Source organism: Antechinus flavipes, chromosome 1, assembly GCF_016432865.1.
Source record: "Antechinus flavipes isolate AdamAnt ecotype Samford, QLD, Australia chromosome 1, AdamAnt_v2, whole genome shotgun sequence".
NCBI classification, from domain to species: Eukaryota; Metazoa; Chordata; class Mammalia; order Dasyuromorphia; family Dasyuridae; genus Antechinus; species Antechinus flavipes.
Genome location: NC_067398.1, coordinates 675,198,515 through 675,223,347, shown reverse-complemented (window position 1 = coordinate 675,223,347; position 24,833 = coordinate 675,198,515). Strand labels below are relative to the sequence as shown.

Here is a 24,833-nt window from a genome sequence, read left to right as displayed (position 1 = left end):
CAGGGCCTGAAAGCTTGGAGGAGGCTGAGATTGTGGGGACTGAATGACTAACCCTCCCTAATTGCTGCTCTTTAGTCCCAGGATTTAGAATTAAGGCTCTATGAGGAATGAGGGGGCTTGCAGGGCTGAGGGACCCTGGGAGAAGAGAGAGCCAAGATTTATAAGGTGGGGGAAGGGAAGGGAGGCAGGGTGGGGGCAGGCGTGGGGGAGGGTTAGGCAGGAGCTCTCTCTTTCTAACCTGCTTCTGGCTCTGGCAGATCCGGTGGGAGAAGAATATTACACTGGGGGAGCCCCCGGGGTTTCTGCACTCCTGGTGGTGGTAAGTTTTGGGAGAGCCCTAGGGATAGGGATGGGGGGCCCCAGTGAGGGGGAAGGAGCAGTCTCTGGGAGGAGCCCCCAGGCTAGAAAAGAATGATGGGAAATACTCAGAAGGGAGGGGTGGAGTTGGGGAGTTTGGGGTCTGGGTACTCCAGGAAGGAGTGATAATTGGGGGTGACTGGCAGGGTGAGGGAACTAAAAAGGGCATTGGGCAGGGCCTGGAGTGAGTTAGTGCCTCAGTGTCTTTCTGACCATTTCCTTCCCCTACAGTGTGTTCTGGGACCTGTACTGTGCGGCCCCTGACCGACGGGAAACCTGTGAGCATTCTAGCGAAGCTAAGGCATTCCATGACTACGTGAGTTCCTGCCCTGTCCGGGGCTAGATCTGGGGCCGGCAGGTGGCTTTGGGCTGCGGCTGAACATGAGTACAGCCATGTTTTAATAGTACCGGGCAGCTGGTTCAGTCCCCTGGCTCTGGGGAGAAGGAAAGCCCCAGATTTTCTTTTTTAAGGAAGTCTCAAGCTGTCTGAGGCTGCCTTCTACAAATGGGCACATACAGAAAGAGGCTGCAGATTACAGGAACTAAGACATTTTACAGATGAGGAAACTGAGACCTAGGAGGAGTAAAGGGACAGAGCTGAGATTCAGACTGGGGTCCAAGCGTGGCTCAAGGGCTATGGGCAAAGGGTGTTCACACACACACTCCCCCTCTTTCTCTTCTCTCTACCTTACTTGCCCCCCTTTCCTTCTCCCTGTCTTCCTTTCTGTCTCCATTACCCCAACTCTTCCATCTATTAGATATGTACAGACATACACACACATTCACCTTCATATACACATCTCACTCACGCATCTTTCCCGATAGATGCATCAGAGTCACAGACTCTCTGAATCGGGGTCGAGAGGCTCAGTTTGCCCCCTCCTCCTCGTGCATCCCCTCCATAGTAGATGGCAGCTTTTTCCCTGAAGGTCTCCAGGTAAGGGAACTCACTGTCCCCCTTTGGAGGGGAAGGAGAGAGAGCACTAGCTCTAACTGGCCTCCCTAGAACCCCCCCTTTCCTGGTTCTGACCTCTGGGACCCAGCAAGATAAGGCTCCCTCCTCGGACCTGAGTTTTCTAAGTGGAGCCGACTTCTGGCTCCTTCCCTACTCATTACTAAAATACCCGGTCCAGAAATGAACACAGTATTCGAGGTGTGGTCTACCCTGGAGCAGAGGACAGCTGCCGGGTCTCATGGTGGACTCATCTAAACCCCTGGATCTTTCCCAGACCAGCTGCTGTCCAAGCAACCCCTCTCCCGTTTGCGAGGTTGACTTTTGGGCCCCAAGTAGAAGACATATGTTACAGCAAAGATATGCTGACAAATGTTTAACAATCAGCTCACCAAAAAAAAAATTGCTCAGGATAGATTTTTACCTTTATTCTATGGTCTTAACATTTTCTCCATCATCTCCATAACAGATGACTAAAAATAAAAAAACCCTAGTTAGTAGCCTTTGCTGATTTTTAAGGTGCAAATGTTTATGCTGAAAATTTAACTTTGGCTCTCAGGAAACTGGCTCCCACACACCCCTGGATAGGAGCACAAAAAGGCTCCAGAGGGCTGAATTTGGAGGCAAAGAATTAGGTGCTAGATCCAGACTCTGCTTGGTGATATAGAGAATGGAATGTTGGATTTGCAGTCAGGAAGTCATGAATTCAAATCCTCCCTCAGACAGTTATTATTATATGGTACTTAGCTTATCTGTAATACAGGAAGCCCTAACAGTTCTTCCTTTCAAATGCCCTGACCTTTGGAAAGTGCTGGTTAACATGGAAGAAATCTTAAATCTCTCTCTAATTGGCAGCAATTATTCTGAGTAATTATAACATGTGTAACTTTGGCCTTGGTTCTCTGCCTTGGTTTCCTCATCCCTGCCTCTCAGGGTCATTATGACTCCAAATGGGATTTTGCCAGTCTTGGAGTTCTGGACCAGCTGCCATCCAAAGCAGAAGCTCTCCTGTTTGTGAAGGTGAATTTTGGGGTCCCAAGTAGAAGACATCAGCAAAGATGTGCTGATCGGTGTTTAACAATCAGCTCTCCAAAAAGAAAAATGTGTCCAAGACAGATTTTTACATTTATTCTCTAATCTGCATTTCAAGAAATGCAGCTATGATTATTACTTTACTGAATGATTATGGGCTTCAGTTCCCCATCTGTAAATTAAGGGGGCTGGAGGAGGTGACCCCTAAAGTCCACCCCAGATTTTAGGCTATGGGCATCCAGTTCCACATGTGCCCTCACACTTACATCTATATCAGCTGACAGCGCCAAGCCCACAAACAAACTCATACAAACTCCCACCCTTTTTTTTTTTTTTTTTTTTTTTTTTTGCTGAGGCAGTTGGGGTTAAATGACTTGCCCAGGGTCACACAGCCAGGACGTGCTAAGTGTCTGAGACCAGATTTGAACTCAGGTCCCCTTCCTTACAGGTGCAGCCAGTATACACTACCCACTCACATCAGCATCAGGGATTAATACACACACACTGGCTCTCTCTTTTTCTTTCTCTCAGTCTCTTTGTCCCTCTTTTTTTCTCTTTGTCTCTCTTTCTCTTTTTTCTCTCTTTCTCTGTCTCACTTTTTTTCTCTGTCTCTGGATTGGCTGGCTTGGCAGGGTCTTACTTTCTCCACCCAATTTTCCCCTCCCCTCCTCCCTGTAAGATCCTCGTAAGGTTCTTCAGATGGAGTTTTTGGGGTGGAGGGTGTGACTGGGGAGGAAGGGAGGAGAATTTATGTTTGGGAGACTCAGAGCCTGAACTTTTTCTCCAACACAGAGGCCTTCATCCCACCTGCCTGTTTCCCAGAACCTCCCTATGCAGTGATCTTTTTAGTGGGGAGGGGGTGCAGGTAAAGACTTGGCTCCCACAAAAGGTTGATTCTTTCTGACCCTTCCTCCTTTCTTTTCAACTCTGGGGGCCCCATCTTCAACCTCCTTTTTTTATACTACATCTCTGTCTCCTGTTCAAACCTTATCTCAGAATGTGACCCTTTTCCCCCTCTTTCCTTAACTGGTTTTTAGACTTGGGATGACAGGCACCCCTTTTTCTCACCTACCCTCCTTGCTTTTGTGACAGAGCCAGACTATCCAGGAGGGAGGCTGGGGCAATTGGGGACTAGGAGAGTGTCTATAACAAACCTTTCATCCCCCTATTTGAGAGATTCCCTCCCCACACCCCATTCAATCCAAGCATTTCCATCTCTTCTTCCTGGTGGAGCAGAAGTAGCAAGATCTGGGGAAGTGAGAAGGGAGATGAGGAAGATGAGGCTCCTCAAGGGAGCAATTCTTCATTCTCCTGGGTAGAGTAGGCTGGGCTGGGCTGGATGAAGGAGGAGTGAGAAGGAGGAAAACAGGTTTGTCCCTGGCCAGAAAGGATCCCAGGGTTTCATCTCCAATTTGCTGCTTGTCTCATTCAGTCTGCTTCCCTGTTCTGCCTCAGCTCCTGGGTCTCTATGGCACTTATCTCTGCCTCAGTTTCTCTGTGTCCTGTCTTTGCCACATCTCTCTCCCTGCTCTTTTTCTGCTTCAGCTTCTCTCCTGTTTCTGCCTCAGTTTTTCTCTCTGTTCCTTCTCTGCTTCTGCCTCTCTCCCTGCCCCAGACCTTCCTCAGCATCCTCTCCATCTCAGCATCCTCTGCCCCTCTGCCTCCTGGTCCTTTCCCCCCATCCCTTTCCTGTTTCCCCTGTCTGGCCCTCCAGATCTCTTGGCTAGCTACTCCTTCATTTCATTCTGGAAACATTTAGGGAGGGTTTGCCTGCTGTGGGCAGGGTGATTACTCTAGCTGGCTCTCCATGTGGCCTCCCCCACCCATGCCAAGACAGAGGCAGCCCTCCAGAAATCTGGTCTGTTACCTTCTCTCCCTCTTTTGTCCCCTCCCCCCTTTTTAAATCTTTTCTATCTCCATCGATTCTTTTTGTTCTTCGTCCTCCCTTTCCCTCCTTTCTCTCCATCCTCTCTTTGGCTCTGGCTTTCTCTCCATCACCCCATTTATTTCTCCCAGTCTCACTCCTGAATCCATTCTCCATCAATCCAGGCCGCTCTGTCTCCACTCAGTGTCTCCCTTTCTTTCTTGTGTCTCTCTCTGAGTGGGTCTATCTGCTTGCACGGCTCCACCCCCACCCGCGCCCCCAAATCTCTGCACTAAGAGCCTTGGGAGCTTAGGAAAGGGGGGGAGAAAGGAGAGGGGAGGGAGGCTGGGGTTGTGGAGCCGGAGCGGGGCGCTGGGCGCAGGAAGCGGGGCCCATTTCCATTTCAGAATTAATGAGATTCTCCTGAAGTGAGACACACGCGCGGCTTCAGAGGGCCGTCTGCCTCGCGGGTCAGCCCTGCGGAGTCAGGCCCCGTTGCCATGGCAGCGCTGCCTTGCATATGTAAAGGCGAGAGAGAGAGAGAGAGAGAGGAGAGAGAGAGAGAGAGAGAGAGAGAGAGAGAGAGAGAGAGAGAAGAGAGAGAGAAAGAAAGAGGAGAGAAGAGAGAGAGAAAGAGAAGAGGAGAGAAGGAGAGAGAGTGGGTGAGGGAAAGATAGGAAGAGACATGAAGAACTGAAGAAGGGGGAGAGAGAGCAGAGCTGGAGAATTAAGCAACTCCAGGATCCAAGCTGTCCCGCTTTGGCCCACAAATTGGGGTGGGTGGGGGGAGGCAGGGGAGCCAGCCTCTGAGGAACAATGAGGGGGAGGGGAGGCCAGACAAAGGCTAAGGTTAGCCTGGAAAGGGGATATGGAGGCACGTGGGAGATGGGTCTAGGAAGGAGGGGGGATTCTGGAAAAGGAAGAGGGTTAGTTAGAGAATGGGAACATACCCGGAATGTGTAGAGAGGGGGACTCTCTGGTAGAGAGGGAGCTGAGGATGGGGAGCAAGGAGGCCATGAAAGAAGACAAGACCCATGGATATAGGAGGAGGAAATCCGAGAGGGAAGTAGGAAGAGGGGACTGCGGAATAGAGAAATGGAAAAGAGGGAGTTTGGTGCTAGAAAGAAGGGGAAATGGAACTGGAAAAAGTGGAGGTTCCACATCCCTGGCGTTACACGTTCTGGCCCAAAGGGCTGCCTTCTCTCATACTCCTGCCTCAAGATCTTTAGCCTTCACTTTTCGATACCAGAAATACCAGACCGCAGCTGTCTCTCTCCTCTCCCACCCAAGCCTGAGCTCCATACCCTAAAGGGGGGCAGGTTTAGAGAGGCTTTAGGGCGGAGATGGGGGGGAGGAAGAATAGGGGGGGGATGGAGATTCACAGAGGCTGCCACATCTGTTACCAACTAGCGAGGGGGGAGGGTGTCGCGGCCCTACCCCGGGCTTTGGGGAGAAATGGGTTCAGGCTCGGAGCTTTATCGCCCCCCCCCCCCGCGGGTCTTGGGGGCGCCAGGCCTGGCTGGGCGAGGAGGGCCAATCGCCCGGCTGTGGGGGGGAGGGGGAGGGAAGCGGGCGGGCCCGGGTCGCGGCCAGGAAGTTGGGCGGACATCCTGTCGGTGGAGCCGGGCCTGGCCGGAGGCCCCCACTCCCCGTGGCTCCTCTCGGCCCCCTGTTCCTATGCTGTGGGGTGGGGGTGGGGTAGAACGGCCAGAGCGATTCCCGAGGGCGGGGGCAGCTCCAAGCCTCTCCCTGGCTCTTCTATCTGTACTGTGGGCCCCTCTCCTGACCCGAGGTTCTGCATCCCTTTTTCCTGGTTCTGCAGGGGTCCCTTCATCTCTCCCCTCTGCATCCTGGGGACTCTCCCCTGTTTTTGCTCAATTCCCTCCCATTTCCTTTGCTGTGTTTAGTTCTCTTCCCTCCCTTGCTGTATCTCTGTGTCTCAGCCGCCCCCTCTTTCCTTTGTTGGGTCCCCGATCTCTTGGTTTCTCCTTTTCCCCTCTTTTCTGGGTCTCTGTGCTTCTTTGTGACCTTGGTATCTTCAGGAAAAGCCCAGCGCTCCCCAAGCAGTTGTCATGGCAACGCCTGTTTTGCCTTCTCCGGGAAGCTCATCAGGTCCTGATTGACAAGGGGGGGAGGCTGAGGGGCCCCCCAGCTCCCCAATCCCAGGCCCTAGGGGGAGGGGATTCTACTCCCCGCCTCTGAGCCTTTCCCTGTCCCGCCCCCGCCCAGTTTTCCCTGCCCTCGAGGCCAGCCTCCGGATTGTCCCGAGGAGGGCTGAGCCTCGCCTGGGGGATTAACCCCTCAGATCCCGCTCCTAGGCCATGTGGGGGCTGCTAGGAGCAAAGACTAGGACCCCCGCCCCCACCTCTCATCCATCTACATACAAGCGCCTTCCCTTCCCTGGTTCCCTAGCGGGGTGGGGAGAGGCAGCCACCCGCTGACTCCCCTGGGCCAGGTCCACCCGCCTGCCGGCTTCCTCCTCCTCTGACCCATCCAGGAAGCTCTGCGGCGCCTGGCGCTGCCCTCAGGGCTGGGCTGGGCTGGGGAGGGGAAGGGGGAGGGGAAGCTGTGAAAGCCCCGAGAGGCTGGGAAAGGATCTCGGTATCCTAGGAAGGACTGAGAACTGGAAGGATCCTTAGAACTTAAGCTTTTGCAGGAAGGACCCTCCTCACAGCTGGATGGACCTTTAGAACGCCTAATCTAGGATATCAGAACTGGAAGGGATCTTTAGAAGATGAAATGTCAGAGTTCTTAGGGACCCTGGTACTCCTGTGTCAGACCTATTCCACTTGCTATGTGCAGAGGGCTAAAGTTTGCATTGGTGGGTACCAAGATGACCCTGTCTGGGCCCTCTAGGAGCTCGGAGGAAAGTGGGGGTACAATAGTGTTTTGGAGGTAAAGGTGACATCTAAATAATGCACTAGCAAGTTTTTAAGAGAGGGGAAACCTGAGGTCATCCTGAGTGTCTCTAGGACTAATAGATTTTGAAAGGCAAGGAAAGGAGGGAATGCGACTCAGGCTGAGGGAACAGCTAGTGGGAATCTCTTTGGAAACGTAGGAGACTGCTGGGAATCCGGTTTTGCTGGAATTTAGAGTGCTCAGTGGGAAGAAGAATAAAGTAAGACTGGAAAGGTAGATTGGGGCCATACTGAAGGGCTGGGAAGCCCTTGAAGGTTTTTGGATTAAGAGAGTAAGCAGAAATATTCGTTTGCTACTGACTTGAAGCAGAGGCTAAGAAACTTCAACAGGAGTTATGGAAACAGCAGAGTCTATCAGCCTTGGAATCCCACCTTTGACAGTTATTGTGTGACCTTTAGGCAAATTTTCTTAGTCTGTTTCCTCATCTGTCAACCCGATGGCCTCCAAGTTTCCTTCTGACTCTTAAACAACCAAAAAAAGCTTTCCGAATATTTTATTTTGTCTTTTCAATTGGGTAATAGGTACTGTTATAATCCAGATTTTACAGATAAGGAAACTGAGACCGATTGGGGTTAAATGACTTGCTTATCCAGAGTCACATCTAGTAAAGATCTGTCATATTTGAATTGAGATCTTCCTAATTTCAGATCTGACACTTCAGCTGCTGCTTAAAAATTTTTTTAAAAAGTGATCCTTTGATCAAATCTGTGGTCCTGTGATCCAGGGATCAACCCTCCTAAAGTTGTAGAAACAGGAAAACAGTCCAAAAGGGTTCTGATTTGGGCCTAGCACAAAATCAAGCCAGCTTCCCTGGCTTGGGAGGACCCCTAGAAAGCGAATGGGGGTCGACTGAAAGCGAAGGCTGGCGCGGAGGAGTAGACAGTGTGGTGGGCAGGGGTCTCGGGGCCGGGGAGAGGGTTAAGGCGGGGCTGCCGGTCTACCGGCCTGCCGGCCGGTCGACCCGAGACTAGGCTGGGCGGAGCGGGCTGGGAGGAGGGGTGCGCTCCGCAGCCTCGCCCCGGGCGCTGTTGGTCTTGGCGGCGGCCACAGACACGCCATTGTCTTGCTAATGATTCGCGCCGAGCCCTCCTTCGAGTTCAGCTGGGTCCAGCAGCCTAGAAAACCGGCGCCTCCCCCTCCCGGGGCCCTAGCGCCATCCTGGCTCTGACTTAAGCCTCGGAGCCCTAGAGGCCCCCAACTAGGGAGGGCAATAGGGGAAGCCTCCCCCCACCAAGCCTCTCCGGGGACCCGGGTATGAGTGCTGGCTCTGGGACTGGCTAATTAAGTGACCTTGAATAAGTCCCGTAACCACTCCGGGTCTTATGGTCCCCATCTCTCTAGTGAGGGGGTTGGATTAGCAAAATAGTGCCTTGTAGGACCTCCCAGCCCTGACAGTCCGGGGCTTTTGCTCCCGGATTCCGGTTTCTCCTCCTGCTGGGCTGTCCTTGGAGGGAAGGGCAGTGGGGGGTGGGGAAGGGGTCCCTTCCCCCTCTGCTCCCCGGTCCTCTTAGACCCGGCGATCCCGAGGGACCCCGGAACCTGGAGGAGGAGGGAGGGGCAGTGGGAAGCCACTCCAAACCCCTAAACTTATAACAGATGGGGTGGGGTTAAGTGGGCCCGCCTCTTCTGGCTCCTCCTTCCACTGTGCGGAAATCGAGCTGGAGAATGTTGGAAACAGGACCTGGAGCTCGGCCTCTGGTCTTAATTACGACAGTAATAATAACTAAGTTTGCCACAGCTGTATCTACATTATCTCCTTTGATCATCACTACTGCCCGGGGGGAGGGAGGTATGGGCCATTTTTATTCCTATTTGACAAATGAGGAAATTGATGTGGGGAGAAATGGTTGCTGAGGGTCAGCGTCTGCGAACTGAAGCCCGGTCTCCCCTATATTCCCATTCAATCTGCAGCCCCAGAGGCATGACCCACGTCTTTTGACTTGTTCGGCCCGGTGCCCCGCACACAGGAAGCGCATAATGCGTGCTTATCGAGCCACTCCCGAAGCCTGGATCCGTCCCTCCACTCCTTCTGAACCTTTGTCTTCTCTTAGTAAAGATGAAGGAGTTGGGAATAGATAGTGAATGGCGGTATCTATTGTCCATAACCTTGACCTCTGGCAGATCTGGATGGGGGTTCTAACCTGGACCGGTTGCATCCGTCACTGACAGATGCTAGCTGCAACTAGCTAGCAAAGATGCCCCGCCTTCAAGGAGCTTCTTGGGGGAGGAGGAGAGATCACTTGGTTGGGGGAGGGGAGCAGGGGGGCAGTCTCAGGACTTCATCTCCTACTGACATTTGAGCAGATTTTAGCAGGATGCTCGTGAGACTAAGAGGTGGAGGTAGGGGAGTTTTCCAGGATTTGGGGGCAGCCTGGGCAGAGACTGGATACTGGAAGAGGATGCTGTAATTGATTATGAGGTTTTAACCTCAGTTTCCTCTTCTGGAAAACAGAAAATAGCAATTAATACCTACCAGTGTGGAGTTGTTTTCCATCGCGTCTGGCTCCCTATGATCCCATTTGGGATTTTCTTGGCAAAGATACATGAATGGTTTGCCATTTCCTTCTCCAGCTCATTTTACAGATGGGGAAACTGAGGCAAACAGGGTGAATTGCCTTGCCCAGGGTCATACAGCTAGTAATGACCTGATTCCGGGCCCAGCATTCTATCTAGTGCACCACCTAGCTGCCCCAATACTCACCTACCTCATGTTTAAGGGAAATTATATAAGTCTTGGAAACTTTTACCTGTTATGTAAATATCCAGGTATTGTAAAGACATGTGTACGACATGGTCCAACCTGTGCTTTAGGAAAATGATTCTAGCAAACCGGTGGAGAATGAAGTGGAATAAGGAGAGACTGTATGCAGGAAGATCAGTTAGGAATCTGTGACTCCAAATCCCATATTCAGCCTCCAGTGTCCCCTCCTCCCAGTAGTCTTCCAGGATCACCTGGTCCTCAGCTCAAGCTCCTTATGTTGCAGTTCCGCCCCCTTCCATCTCTAGCAATACTAGCTATCTATATCTCTTTGCCCATCTTGTTACCTCTGCTAGATAGATGAACTAACTCCCTGAGGGCAGGCACTGGCTCAGCCTGTTCTGGCTTCCCTCAGCAGAGCCATCTGGGGGCTTTACTGCATAGTTATTGAATGAATTATTGGCCTCTCTGTGACTTGTCATTCAGTGAGCATTTCTTGGGACCAAATAGGGGGTAAGGAAGTACAGGCTTCTGGAGGAAAACCACGGTTAACCCACGTAGGGGCAGATGAGACATAATCTCAGGACCTTAGAAGCCATATAATCGAACACTCTGGAAACTGAGGCCCTGAAAGGATAAGTGATACCCTTTATATTCCCTTAAATATCAAGTCACAATATTTAATGTGAGCAAAATGGAATACTGAGTTCACTAGTTTATCAGGTGAATCACTTTGCTTTTATATATAAAAATAATGAGGTCTGAGGGAATAAAGATAGCTATTTGAACTGTGACAGAGTTGCAGTTTATAGTAATAAATTACTTACTAGGTGTGAAGCATTATGGTAGGTGCCAGGGATATAAGCACAACACTTTGAGGGCAGCTAGGTGGCACAGTGGATAGAGCAGCAGCCCTGAAGTCAGTAGGACCTGAGTTCAAATCTGGTCTCAGACACTAACACTTCCTAGCTGTGTGACCCCGGGCAAGTCACTTAACCCCAATTGCCTCAGCAAAAAAAAAAAAAAAAAAAAAAAAAAAAAAAAAAAAGAATGAAGCATTCTCTCCATACAACCCAACTCCCTTAACTATCCAATAGAGAAACATCTGGCATCATTTTCCATTTATATGGCCTCAGTTTACCTATTACAAATCATTTTACCCACACCTCATTTGAGCTTTAAGACCACTCTGAAAAGCATTCCATTTTATAAGGCAGGGAGGGGGATGACCAGAGCTGATTTCAAATCAGAGACCTGGATTCCCACACACATACACCCCTGTGTGAAGTTGAACACTTCATTTCATCATCCTGTGTCTCAGTTTCCTCATCTTGATCTCTATGCTCCCTTTTGATGCTATGGTTTATGATCGTGTGGGGATACTGAAGTTGAGTATCATTACATACTTTTCCCAAGACCACCCAACTTCATCACTATCTCTTTTACTCATAATTTTGATATTTTCATTGTGGTTTTTTTTTCCATGAGCTTAGGTGGTCCCGTTGGATTTTGACCCCTGCCCCATGACAATCCCTCTCAAGATTTTTTCCAGTACATCCAACAAAATGTGCTGTTGGGGGAGGAGGCTTGTCTATGCCGTAATGTTGAAGTCGGTCATACGTGGAAATAGAATGTGAAGTTAACAACGTAAACTTAACTCTGATTTTGAAATCAGGATTCACTTGGGGAACCCTTACTGTGATAGAACATAACATCTAGGAGCCAGAAGGGACTGGAAGATAATGCCAGGCTGAGAAACCAGGCAGAACAGGGCCTAATCTGTTATCCAGTAACAGGTCTTTTGGTGGCAGCTGTTTGTTTCTTGGAGGGCATCAGAGCTAGGAAATGTCTTGGGTCGGATTTGAACTCAGGACCTCCTGACTCCCATTAGTGTTCTATCCACTACCCCCCAACAAGCCTTTGTTGAAAGATGTTCCCAGCCTTGGGCCAGGTTTTGAAAAAGGAGATCTAATTCTGTCCTCTGAGTTGTTTAATTTTTGTCTTTGTATTTCCAGTGCTGGGGCATAATAAGTGTCTTGCAAGTGATTGATGAATAAATGTTCTTAAATTGGAGGGAGGGGGACTCAGCAGCAGACCACCAAACGTCAGTGCTGGGGCATAATAAGTGTCTTGCAAGTGATTGATGAATAAATGTTCTTAAATTGGAGGGAGGGGGACTCAGCAGCAGACCACCAAACGTCCTAGAGTCCTCTGTCTCTCGTTTAACCCTCATGCAATTCAATGAAACCACCCTCTCCAAAGGTACCAGTGATCCCTTAATTGTTCAATCCAAAGGCCTTTGCTCAGTCTTCATCCTTTGAAACCTTCCTCTAGTCTTTAACAGTGGCCATCCCCTCCTCCATGACGGATTTTCATGACCTCATCTATCTTGGGTTTCCAGCTATGCTCTCTTAGCCACTTTTGTCATTTCTTTATACCCGAGTGTCCTCCAAGGCTGATCCATTTTCTCCTCTCCCTCTCTACTGTTTCCCTGGGTGATCTCATCAGCTCCCAGGGTCAGTTTTCCCCTCTATGCAAATGATGCTCAGACCTATAGATCCCGCCCCAGTCCTGAGCCCTAGCTCCCCTCGCTTCTTTCTCTTGGACATCTCAAACTCGACATCACCCAACAAGAACTCATTATTTCCCCCCTAGCATTCCTTTTACTGTCAAGGATACCTCCCTTCTCCCCTTACCCAGGCTTCCAGCCTCAGTTTTCAGCCTTCATCTCATCATGTATTAATTGGCCAATCTTGGGGATTCTCAGGCAGCAAAAATGCATTAAGCATCTACCATGTATGTGCCAGACATTGTGCTAAGCACTGGGGATACACAGAAAGGCAAAAGGCAGACCCTGGTGTCAGGGAGCTTATATCTGGTGTGAGAGAGGAGATTCAAACCATGAACAAACATGCCTTAGATGGGATAAATGGGAGGTAATCAGTGTAGGGGAAGTACCAGGATTTTTTTTTTTTATTATAACTTTTTATTGACAGAACCCATGCCTGGGTAATTTTTTACAACATTATCCCTTGTATTCACTTCCCTTTCTACTTTTCCCCTCCCTCCCTCCAGCCCCTCCCCCAGATGACAAGCATTCTTATACATGTTAAATATGTCACCGTATATCCTAGATACAATATATGTGAACAAAACCGAACAGTTCTCTTGTTGCACAAGAAGAATTAGATTCAGAAGGTAAAAATAACCTGGGAAGAAAAACAAAAATGAGGCACCAGGATTTTTAAAAGACTAGAAGAGGGGTTTTTGCTGGGACTTTGGGAAATCCAGGTAGTGGGAAGGAGAAGGGAGAACATTCCAGACATGGGGACAAGCAGGGGAAATAGTAGGAGTTTGGAGATGGAATTGTATTGATCAGGGGTGGGGATCCTTAACCTGAGACCCTCCTGTTTGTTTTCTTGGATGGGGAAAAATGCCATTTTTATCCTTAGGAACTTTCAGGTTCCATTGTACTCCCATAGCTTTTATTCATTTAAAAACCCGATTCTGAGAAGGGTTTCCTTTACCAGCTTCACTTCCAAAGGGGTCCAGGATCTCAGAGCAAGATTCTTCTCCTTCTGGGACTCAGCTTGACCTAACTGGTCTCTAAGGTCAAGGATCTCGTGATTCTCTGAATTAGGGAATTTTAGGATTTAGACCAGAAAGAAACCAGTATGTGAGAGCTGGGAGGGCCCTTAGAACTGAAAATATCAGGGCTAATAAAGTGTTTAGACTGCAGAATGTCAGGGCTGGGAGATCACTTAGAACACAGGATGCCAGAGCTGGAGGGTCCTCAGAACCAAGATGTCAGTTTAGAGATCAGTGATTCCTTCTTCCTCAATTTATAGATGAGGAAACTGAGTCACATAAAAGGGGCATTTTTCAAAACAACATCCTACCAACACTAGGCCTACCAACCCACAATATATATAGCATCATAGGCCTGAATCACCCCTTAATTTTATAGGTGATGAAATAGCTCCAGAGAAGTGACTTGTAGTAAGTGATAGAACAGGATAGAACTTGGGCCTTTTGATACCAAATTCAGTGCTGTGGGAGCCCCAGGGCTGGGACTGGTAGGGGACAAAAGGCCCGGAACTGGGAATGGGGATGCTCAGACCCCATTAGGTTATTTTTGAACTGACCCTTCTCTTTCTGCTTTTCAGAGTGCGGCCGCAGCGCCCAGCCCGGTCATGGGGGGCATGGCGCCCAGTGATGGGATGCCCATGCCAGCTGGCTTCTTCCAGGTACCACAATGGGGCGGTCTCCTGGGGAGCAGGATGGAAGGGGGCCCGGACTTATCCTTTGGCAGCTTCAGGGACGAGGCTGTAGGGAGAATAAAGTGAAGCTTTTCTCATTGTGTAGGGCTGTGGGATGTGTGTCTGTGAGAGAGAGCAAATGATATGTGTGTCTGAGTGGGGAGGAAAGGAGAAAGAAGGAGGAGAAAGAGAAGGAACGAGGAAGAGAGAGAAGAAGAGAAGAGAGAGAGAGATTGGGGAAAAGGGGGGTGTGGGAGTGTAGGATCTACTTGAGTCAGAGCAGCATGGAAGCTATGGCCGTGTATTTGTATAAGAGAGAAAGAATATAGGGCCCGCCGTGGAGGAGGCTTGTGTAAGAGGCGCAGTCTGTCGGTGAGCTAGAAAGGCAGCGTGTGGGTGGGTATGTTGGTGAGAGGTAGAAGGGGGGGGGGGGGGGGGGGGGGGGGGGAGCCTGTGGGTGTGTACGTGGAGAGGGAGAGGTGTGGGGGCATCTCTGTGTGGGAGGGGGATCTGTGGGAGAGAAAGGCCCGAGGTCTTTGTGGCTCTGGGGTCTGTATGTTTGTAAGAGAGAAAGCAGCATGGGGTCTCTCGACTTGGATGTGAACGAGAGCCACAGGGTCTGTGTGTGGGAGAGAGAAAGCAATCAGCAGGAGGATGTATGTTATGGGGGGAGGGAAGGAGAGAGGGAGAGTATCCAAGATGGGCTGATACCGGGTCTGGGGGGTACGGGGTTTGGGGATATAAAGGGCAGGGGCATCTGTAGGGAAGAGGGGGTGGGGACTCTTGGAATGGGTGGGGATATGGTATGGGGCTGGGAGTGAGAAAAGGAAAGAGGAGGATGTGGGATATGAGAGCTGTGGGGTCTGTATGGGAAAGAGGAGGGCTAAGAGGCATGAAGTCTGGGGAATATGGAGGCATCTGTCTATGGGGGAAGGGTGGGGGAGCAGGTCTGTGGAGGGTAGGGGTCTGTGTGTGAGGGGGATGGGGGCTCAGAGACTAGGAGAAAAAGTCTGGATGTGTGTCTAGAGACAGAAAGAGCTTGAGGTCTGTAAATGTAAAAGAGGGAGAAAGGGAAGAAGGTCTTTGTGTATGAGAAAGAGAGAGAGATCAGAATCTTTGGATTGGAGAAGAGAGGGGGATGAGAAGTGGGGGAGAGGAGGGTATTGGTCCCTTTATGTGTGAAAAAGGCATGAAGTCTGTGAGAGAGAGGCAAGGAAGGGGGACAGGGGTCTGTATGTGAGATTTGTGAGAAAGGAGAGAACATAGTATGTCGGGTCTCTTGTGAGCAAGAGAGGTGTTGGGGGCAGGGTGGGGATGGGGGGAAGGGATGGAGGTTGTGTGTCAGGAAGCCAGAGGTTCCACATTCAGAAAGTTGGAGCTGTGGGTCTCAGGTACTCTAATTCAATGATAATTTAGATAGAAGGCCTCTTGGAACAGCTGTGGTACAGTGACCTGAAACCAGGAGTCAAGACCAGAGTTCAAATCCTCCCTCAGACATTTACTAACTGGGCAAGTCATTTAACTCTAACTGCCTCAAAAAAAAAAAAAAAAAAAAAAAAAAAAAAAAGGAGAAGGAAAACTAGTATTTTTCCTGGCCATTTTGCATTCTTGTCAGTGATCTAGATCAAGGAAGCTTGGACCAGAGATGACAGATAGCCTAGGGAGTTGCCCAATGCACTGGAGAGACCAGAACACGGAGCCAGTCTGAGAAGGATGTATTTAGTAGAGATAAATGTAAAGTCTTACAAGTTGAAGAAATCAGCTTCTTAAATACAGAATAAAAACAATCATGATGATCATGGCCTTAAAGACCGAAGAACCCTTGATATACATTATTTGAACTTCATTAAAACATCGAGGAAGGTTTGTTCTTTATTTTCCAGATAGGACATCTCCACCTCAGGTTCACAAAGCTTAAGTGGTCTGATTGTTAGGGAGGCTTCAGAGGGGGCATTCGAACCGGGAATTTCATGTTCCCGAGTTGAGCCCCAGAATCTAATGCTCCACCATCCACAGAAGTTTGCTTGACAAAGATCTTGGGGTCTTTGTGGATGCCAGGTTCAGGATGAATCAGTGATGTGATAGCCAAAAAAAGCTGAGAAAGTCGTAGAGTTTGCATTGAAACATTGTTACAGGAATCCTGCTATATTCTGTCTCAGGCCCCGTCAGAGATACTATGTACTCTTCTAGATGCTACATTTTAGGATGTTCAGAGAGAACCAGAGGATAGCGATCAACACCAGGAAGTGCCTCAGATCCACGACAGTATGAGAACCAATTAAAATAACTGGGGATGTTCATCACCTGGAAAATCACAGGATATAGGAGAAACCTGATGTTGTCTTCGGACAGATCAGTCCCAGAGGGAACCACAGAGTGGGGACGAGAAGGGGAGGAATGGATTGAGCTTGACAGAGAAATAAAGCTTCCTAACCGTTAGAGCCGCCCCCGAGTAGAACGGGCCGGCTTGGCAGGGAGTGGGGCCCCTTGGGCGCGGGCTAAGGATGTGGTAGAGACAGTTCTTGTTGATAGATGGGCTGCTGAAGCTGCCCTGGGAGGACCCTGCGCTGAGAGCCCGTGCTTCTGAGAGAAGGGGGAGTGTGCGGGGGAGTGTGAGTGTGCAAGCGCTTGCGAGTGTGTATGAGTGTGCAAGTGCGTGTGTGAATGGGAGATGCGTTGCTCTATGAGATAGGGAAGCATGAGATGGGGGAGCGTGGGTCTGTGGTAGTGAGAAAAGAAAAGAAAGGAGGGGATTGAGTCAGAGAGAGAGGAGGGCGCGATGTCTCTGTGTGTGAGGGGGAGGTGGAGACGGAGACTGGGATCTGTGTGTGTGAGAGAGGAGTGTAGACGTGCATTTGTGTGTCTGGGATATGGGAGGGAGATGTGTGTGTTTCTGTGGGAGAGCACGGGACACGTGTGGGTTTGCAGAGGGGAGGTCCATGCGTATGAATGAGAGGAGAAGCCTGGGGAGGGGTGAGAAATCGAGGGTGGTTGGGGGGAGAAAGACCTGGGGCGTGTATTTGTGAGAAGGGGAGGCTGCAGAACTAGGGGGTAGGAAAAAGCGTGAGCTGCGCTAGTGTGGGAGGGCGGGGTGGGAGAGGTTTGGGCACATGAGGCGTCTGTGTGTGAGAGTGGGGTTTGGAATGTATGAAAGGATGGGGTCCATGTGTATGTGTGAAGAAGCCCGGGGCTTGTGGGTGTGGGGCGTTAGGGGTGGTCTGTGTGTGTGAGAGGGGAGTGTGGGGGCTCCTGGGGAGCGGCTGTCTGGGAGGCACACACACGTGGGGGTCTCGCGTTGTCAGGAAGGTTCCATTTAGTGTGTCTGCGAGTTGTATGCTCACTGGTCTGTGAAGCCCCACAGCTTGTGTGTGTGTGTGTGTGTGTGTGTGTGTGTGTGTGTGTGAGAGAGAGAGACAGACAGACAGACAGACAGACAGAAACACAGAGATAGAGAGACAGAGACCAAGAATGAGGGAGAGAGACAGAGAGAGAGAGAGAGACAGAAGGGAGGGGTAGGAAGAGAGAGAAAACAACAGAGAGAGAGAAAGAGAGGGAGAGAGAGACAGAGAGGGAGAGAGACAGAGACAGGCAGAAATAGAGAAAGTCACAGAGAGACAGAAGAGGAAGAGAAAGAAAGGGAGGGAGGGAGAGAAAAGAGATAGAGACAGACAGACAGAGAAAGGGAGGGAGAAAGAGGAAAAAAAATAGAGACAGAAAGAGAGGGAGGGAGAGAGAGAAACAAACAGAATTGGCTTTGTGTATGTGGAAAGAGAAGCATGGGTTCTGAGAGAAGAGTATATGATGTGTAGTATTTGTGTGTGTGTGTGTGTGTGTGTGTGTGTGTGTGTGTGTGTGTGTGTGTGTGTGCAGCAGAGCCTGCAGGCTGTTTTGTGGATCTCTGCCATCCCATGGTGCACACGTCGTCCCCCTCCCCCCCCAACCAGGAACTGCCTTATAAACTCATCTGTTCTTAATTAGTGCTAATGGGAAACAGAGAGGGGCTTCCTTCCCCTGCTAATCCAATGCTTGGCCTTCTGGGAGGGGCCCAGGCTGGGACTGGAGGTGGGGCGGGCTTGGAGAGGGAAAGGGGGAGGGCAAGAACAGGGCTTTGGGAAGTGGGGGGTCAGAGGGACTGGAGGGGGGAGGATGAGGAGGAAGAGGATGAGAATGGGCCCTGAGTAAGGGAGGTAAAGAGAGGCAGGACTGAGGGTGGAAGGAGAGCCGGGTTTGGGAGTGGAGCTGGTTTGGGGAGCTTTGGGCTGGCCTAGAAGCTCCAGCTGCCCCAGGCTCCAGGAAGCTTTCCCTTTCCTTCTCCATCCTATCTCTGGCCCTTCCTCTGGCTTCTCCTGCTTCGGTGCCCCAGGTGGGCAGCCCTCTTCGGCCGTGCTGGGGGGCAGTACCATCACCCTCCCCCGTACCCCCAGCACCACTTCCAGCCCCTGGGGGCCGCAGTATCCACTCGGGTCCTTTGCCAGGGGCTTCAGGAGGGTACCCGAGGGCATCACAGACAGCCTGCCAGGGCCCAGGGCCTTGACAACGTAACCCTCTCTGTTCTGCTTTTCCCCAAGGGCCCTCCTGGCTCTCAGCCGTCTCCACACGCCCAGCCCCCCCCACACAATCCCAACGCCCCCATGATGGGCCCTCATAGTCAGGTAAGGACCTCGTGTGGCTCCAGTTGGTGGTGTGCCCCCACAAGGCCCAGCCACCGCCCCCTGCCCAATGGCCCCCTTCTTCCCTCCTCCCCATCTCTAGCTGCTCCTCTTGGGCTCTTCCTGCACACATCTCCCACCTCTCCCAGGTGTGCCCATTTGTACACATACACACACCCTCTCCCCCAGCTCCTGTGCATTTACTCTCTCCCAGTGCCCAGGACCCCCACATTGCCCACACCTCTGCGCCACAGACACCATGCTTTGCACCTATCTTACACACGTGTACACAGCCTCAGCCATTCTAGACGTGGGGGAGGGATGGGAGCAGAGGGGGCTCCTGCCCTCCGAGTGCCCGAGCCCCGGCTTGGAACTTTTGCTCCCTCCCTCCATAGCGCTCCGACCCTACGTGCCCCTCACATACATGACAGAGGGAGCAGAGGCCTCCAGACCAGGAGGAAGCTACCAGTCTTCAGGCCTAGGGGGGGAAATGGGGCCAAGCTCCCCACAGCCCCAAAAGAGCCGCTGACCCCAGTGGTTCCCCCTCATTTCTTACAGCCCTTCATGTCCCCTCGGTACCCAGGAGGACCCCGGCCATCCCTCCGAATGCCAAACCAGGTACGGTACGCCTTTATCTGAAGCACCCGCTGGGTCTCCCCTGCCGGGGCTCTGGGCCGGGGGACCGAGGGCTGGGCCCACAGGTCTAGGGGCAGGCGGGAGGGTCTGGGCCTGCCCCCGGGCCTTATCTTTGGCACTCCCTTTTAGCCACCTGTGGGAGTCCCCGGCTCCCAGCCACTGCTACCCAATGCCATGGACCCGTCCACGAGGGCGCAGGGTGAGTAGCACGGCCAGAGCCCCCCACTCCTCCCGGACCCTGCAGGCGTCCCTGGGGCCTAGCCACAGCTGGGAAAGGACGGCAGGAACGCCGGGAGCCTCGTCCTTCTGCGCTCATTAACCACTTACTGTGTACTGGGCACTGTGCCGAGGGCTGCAGACATAGCTAGAAAGGCAAGAGCCCCGTCCCCAGGGAGCTGCCGGTCGGACACTGTGAGCTCCTTTTAGGCTGTGCCCCAGGACAGCCCCCGGCGGCTGAGGGCGGGCTGGACCAGAAAGGGGAGTCCAGTCCGTGGCCTGGGGGGGGCTGCTGGGGAGAGGGTGGGGGTGGGCCAGCCTGGGTAGGAGAGGGAAGGCCCGAAGCAATACTGAAGGTCCGGGAGCCGGCTCCCGGGGGGACCGAGGAGACAGACTGCCATCGGAGCTCTTCCCCGGGACCTGCCCAATGGCCGGCATCTAATCCAAGTCGCCCTTGTGGGGGGCGCTCCCCGGCTGGCACAAACTCTGACCTTGGCACCCATCTCTCCCAGGCCATCCAAGCATGGGAGGCCCGATGCAGAGGATGAATCCGCCCAGGGGAATGGCGGGGATGGGGCCCCAGGTAAGGAGGGGGCCTTCCTGAGGGGCTGCGGGGCCCAGGTTTGACCCACCCTCACAGATCTGTCTCATTGCTTACAGAATTACGGCAGCGGAATGCGGCCCCCGCCCAACGCCCTCGCCGGCCCCGGCATGCCGGGGATGAACATGTAAGGAAGCCTCCCTCGGGCGCTGGCCCCCTTGGGCATTTGTCCCTAGCTGCTGGTGGATGTGCACACGTGTGTGTCTGGCTGTACATGTGCCTCTGGGCTTGTGCACACGTGTGTGTCTGGCTGTATACGTGCCTCTGGGCTTGTGCACACGTGTGTGTCTGGCTGCATACACACGTCTCTGGGCTTGTGCACATATGTGTCTGGCTGTACACGTGCTCTGGGCTTGTGCACACGTGTGTGTCTGCCTGTACACGTGCCTCTGGGCTTGTGTACACGTGTGTGTCTGCCTGTACACGTGCCTCTGGGCTTGTGCACATGTGTGTCTGGCTGTACACATGCTCTGGGCTTGTGCACACGTGTGTGTGTGGCTGTATACGTGCCTCTGGGCTTGTGCACACGTGTGTGTCTGGCTGTACACGTGCCTCTGGGCTTGTGCACACGTGTGTGTCTGGCTGTACACGTGCTCTGGGCTTGTGCACACGTGTGTGTCTGCCTGTACACGTGCCTCTGGGCTTGTGCACATGTGTGTCTGGCTGTACACATGCTCTGGGCTTGTGCACACGTGTGTGTCTGCCTGTACACGTGCCTCTGGGCTTGTGCACATGTGTGTCTGGCTGTACACATGCTCTGGGCTTGTGCACACGTGTGTGTCTGGCTGTACACGTGCCTCTGGGCTTGTGCACACGTGTGTCTGGCTATATGCATACATCTTAGGCTTGCATGTATCATACACATGTGTGTCTGTGTGTGTGTGCGTGCCCTTAGGCTTGCACGCATTGTACAGGGCACACCCACGTTTACAGGACACCCTGTCCTGGGTGTGTGCTTGTGTGTGTGTGTCCAAGGCATGCCCGTGTCCCTTTGCACATATGTGTACCTGCGTGTGTTTGTGCTTCTGGGGGCCAGACAAGCTCCCACGTTGAACCCCCTCAGGCTGACCCACCCCTGTCTGTTCCAGGGGTCCAGGAGGACGGGGGCCATGGCCTAACCCCAGCGCCAACTCAGTGAGTCCCTGGCAAGGGGTGAGGGAAGCATGGGCTGAGTGGGACAGACCTCGCTGGGAGGGGGGGGGGGGAGGAGGAGGGGGGGCTCACAGATTTCTCCTGGGAGGGGGTTGGAAAGTGAAAACAGCTGGAGCTAACTAGTGCTTCTCCCCCTCCCCCAGATAGCGTACTCCTCCTCCTCCCCAGGCAACTATGCGGTGAGTCTGTAGGCCGACTTCACTGGATTGGCCGGGGTGGGATGGGAGGTTAGAATGGATCTGGACCTGAGGGAGGTCTGAGAGGTCTTGGGTCAGAGTTCAAGGTGAGGCCGAGGTTAAGATAATAATCAGTTATTGATTAAGGCTCACTGCTTTTTACCTCACCCCTATGTGTCACAGGGACCCCCCGGAGGAGGCGGCCCCCCTGGAACTCCCATCATGCCCAGTCCTGGAGGTACCATGGTGCTGGTAGGGGCAGGTGGGAAGGACGCGGAAGCCTTATGGGGGAGGGGACTGGGGGGGAGGGAAGGGGGAGGAGGGTCTTTGTTCACTCACTTCTCTCCAATTCCCAGACTCAACCAATTCCAGTGAGAGCATGTACACCATGATGAACCCCATTGGGCCAGGCAGCAACAGACCCAATGTGAGTGACCTCAGCCCCCTCTCAGAGCCCCCCCCAGCCTCTGACTTCCCAATACCCCGATACCCCAACCCTTCCCAGCACCTTTCTATACCCTGTATCCCCACCCACACTGACTTGCTCTCTCTACAGTTCCCGATGGGCCCTGGGCCTGAGGGTCCTATGGCAGCAATGGGGGCAATGGAGCCACACCACATGAACGGCTCATTAGGTACGTGACTCATCTGTGGCATCCTGTGTGCTGTGCTCTGACAATTTCTTCCAGCCCTGACATGCTCTGTTCTAAGGATGCTTCCAACTCTGACATATTATGTTCTAAGGGCCCTCCCAGCTCTGACATCCTGGGTTCTAAGGGCCCTCCCAGCTCTGACCTCCTGGGTTCTAAGGGCCCTCCCAGCTCCGACCTCCTGGGTTCTAAGGGCCCTCCCAGCTCCGACCTCCTGGGTTCTAAGGGCCCTCCCAGCTCTGACCTCCTGGGTTCTAAGGGCCCTCCCAGCTCTGACCTGCTGGGTTCTAAGGGCCCTCCCAGCTCTGACATCCTCGGTTCTAAGGGCCCTCCCAGCTCTGACCTCCTGGGTTCTAAGGGCCCTCCCAGCTCTGACATCCTCGGTTCTAAGGGCCCTCCCAGCTCTGACATCCTCGGTTCTAAGGGCCCTCCCAGCTCTGACCTCCTGGGCTCTAAGGGCCCTCCCAGCTCTGACCTTCTGGGTTCTAAGGGCCCTCCCAGCTCTGACCTCCTGGGTTCTAAGGGCCCTCCCAGCTCTGACCTTCTGGGTTCTAAGGGCCCTCCCAGCTCTGACCTGCTGGGTTCTAAGGACCCTCCCATCTCTGACATATTATGTTCTAAGGGCCTCCTACTCTGACCTCCTGGGTTCTAAGGTCTTCTCCTGAAGGCTGCTGGCTTTCACCTCCCTCCTTCTCCCCCAACTGCTCTTGGAGTCCCTTCCCACATTCTGAGAATTTTAAGGCTGTTCCATGGTTGGCGAGTTCCCTCTAGTGGTCACACTTGGTCACCACAAAAATAAATCTTTCCACAAGTACTTTTTCATGGTAGTGTGCAGGGCCCGGGGCTCATCAGTGGGAATGGGGTGAGACCGAGAAGTTGCCCCTGCCTTGGGTGGGGGGTACTAGTAAGAAGACAGGGCTCGCTCCAGATTGAAAAGTATAAATAAAGGAAATTTGAGAACCATCAGTCCAGATGCAGAATGCTCCAAGAGAATTTAGAGAAAGAAATTAGACTTGGCATCTGGACAGGCTGCTCCGTCACTGACTTGCTGTATGGCCTTCTTAAGAATCCCTTTTGTCTAAGTGTCAGTGTGATGATCTTTATAATTGCATTTTTCTCAAGTCCCTCCCTGTATTCTAAGATCCCTTCCAGCTCTGACTTCTTGAGTTCTAAGGGCCTTCTCAACTCTAACATTCCATGTTCTAAGGGCCTTCTTGGCTCTTATATTCAATGTTCTAAGGGCCCTCCCAGCTCTGACCTCCTGGGTTCTAAGGGCCCTCCCAGTTCTGACCTCCTGGGTTCTAAGGGCCCTCCCAGCTCTGACCTCCTGGGTTCTAAGGGCCCTCCCAGTTCTGACCTCCTGGATTCTAAGGGCCCTCCCAGCTCTGACCTCCTGGGTTCTAAGGGCCCTCCCAGTTCTGACCTCCTGGGTTCTAAGGGCCCTCCCAGCTCTGACCTCCTGGGTTCTAAGGGCCCTCCCAGTTCTAACCTCCTGGGTTCTAAGGGCCCTCCCAGTTCTGACCTCCTGGGTTCTAAGGGCCCTCCCAGCTCTGACCTCCTGGGTTCTAAGGGCTCTCCCAGTTCTAACCTCCTGGGTTCTAAGGACCTCCCAACTGTAACATTCTGTTCTCTAAGGGCTTTTCTGGCTTGAAAAGACGAGGCTTCAAAAGTGTCTGGAAGTAGTTAGGGGACATTTCATGAAGAGATGGGATTTGATATTCAAGAAAAATTTAATTTAGGGAAGAAAAATTGTTGGCCAAAACAGTGACAAGAGTAAAGAAAAGCCTGTGGAGAGAAACAGAGTTGGTTGTGGGAAGGAAGTGGGGTTTGGGTGAGTTAATTTGGACTTTGCCTCGGAGTCAGGACCAGAGTGGGTCAGGGAAGCCTGGATATTCAAAGCAGGAAGAAAAGGACCCAGCTTGAGGGGTCAGGGCTGGTTTGGGGCTCAGAGGCTACTCGCTAAACAAGTCACTTACCCTCCTTGACTTTCCTGTAAAATGAAGGAGTCCTTAGCCATTTTTTTTTTTACCCTGCCTCGGCCCCTTGGATAGTCCCTTTGTCAGAACTAAGTTTGAAAAATAATTTGAGGAAATAACATTTGAGTCAGAGGTGAGTAAAAGTCAAGCCATTATTTTTTTTCATCTCCAAGTTTACAGACTCACTGAAATCTGCCTCTAAAGTCCTTGGTGGGGGCGAAGGGAGAATCCCCTCAAAGGGCCCTTTCTGATGACCTCATAAGGCGGCCCAGGCCTGAAGGCCTTGGGTGGAAGGGAGCCAGCTGCCCTCTGCATTTCCTATTGTAGAACTCTGAGGAGCTTTTTCTCCCTGCCAATCCGAAATCAATTCTGCCCCTCTGTCACTTCTCCAAATTGTCTCCCTTGTGCCCTTTGGGGCCCAGCCAAACTAGGCCAGGGCCTCTTCCACATGAGAGAGCCTTTGGATGTTTGAAGATCGTTATCGGCCTGCCCTGCCAACAGAACATGGTGCCCCTGCCCACGCTTCCTAGTTCTCTGGCACTCAAGCGAAACCTCTTCATTTCCTCAGTCTTGCCATCCAGCCCCAGCTCTGGTTCATCATCTTTCTTAAATGCAAGTCTCAGCACAATGCTTCCATGGGGTCTGAGGGCAGAGGACAATGCACAGTCATCCCATCCCCTACTTTGTATGTTGATG

The 24,833-nt window shown here is 52.2% G+C and overlaps 1 protein-coding gene across 6 annotated transcripts in view; it reads left to right on the top strand.

Moving 5' to 3' along the window:
* The window catches only part of SSBP4 (single stranded DNA binding protein 4), a 39,334-nt gene that overhangs the window by 9,261 nt on the left and 5,240 nt on the right, over nucleotides 1-24,833 (top strand). For 2 of the 6 annotated variants that reach the window (XM_051972317.1, XM_051972320.1), the window contains 13 exons: nucleotides 258-319; nucleotides 589-673; nucleotides 13,989-14,069; nucleotides 18,650-18,733; nucleotides 19,289-19,348; nucleotides 19,496-19,565; nucleotides 20,095-20,165; nucleotides 20,243-20,310; nucleotides 21,272-21,317; nucleotides 21,479-21,514; nucleotides 21,695-21,749; nucleotides 21,868-21,938; nucleotides 22,068-22,146. In XM_051972317.1, the coding sequence (XP_051828277.1) occupies nucleotides 258-319; nucleotides 589-673; nucleotides 13,989-14,069; nucleotides 18,650-18,733; nucleotides 19,289-19,348; nucleotides 19,496-19,565; nucleotides 20,095-20,165; nucleotides 20,243-20,310; nucleotides 21,272-21,317; nucleotides 21,479-21,514; nucleotides 21,695-21,749; nucleotides 21,868-21,938; nucleotides 22,068-22,146 (868 nt within the window). Of the gene's footprint in view, nucleotides 1-257; nucleotides 320-588; nucleotides 674-13,988; nucleotides 14,070-18,649; nucleotides 18,734-19,288; nucleotides 19,349-19,495; nucleotides 19,566-20,094; nucleotides 20,166-20,242; nucleotides 20,311-21,271; nucleotides 21,318-21,478; nucleotides 21,515-21,694; nucleotides 21,774-21,867; nucleotides 21,939-22,067; nucleotides 22,147-24,833 lie in introns of all 6 variants that reach the window. The other 4 variants (XM_051972319.1, XM_051972318.1, XM_051972322.1 and 1 more) reach the window with 3 other exon arrangements.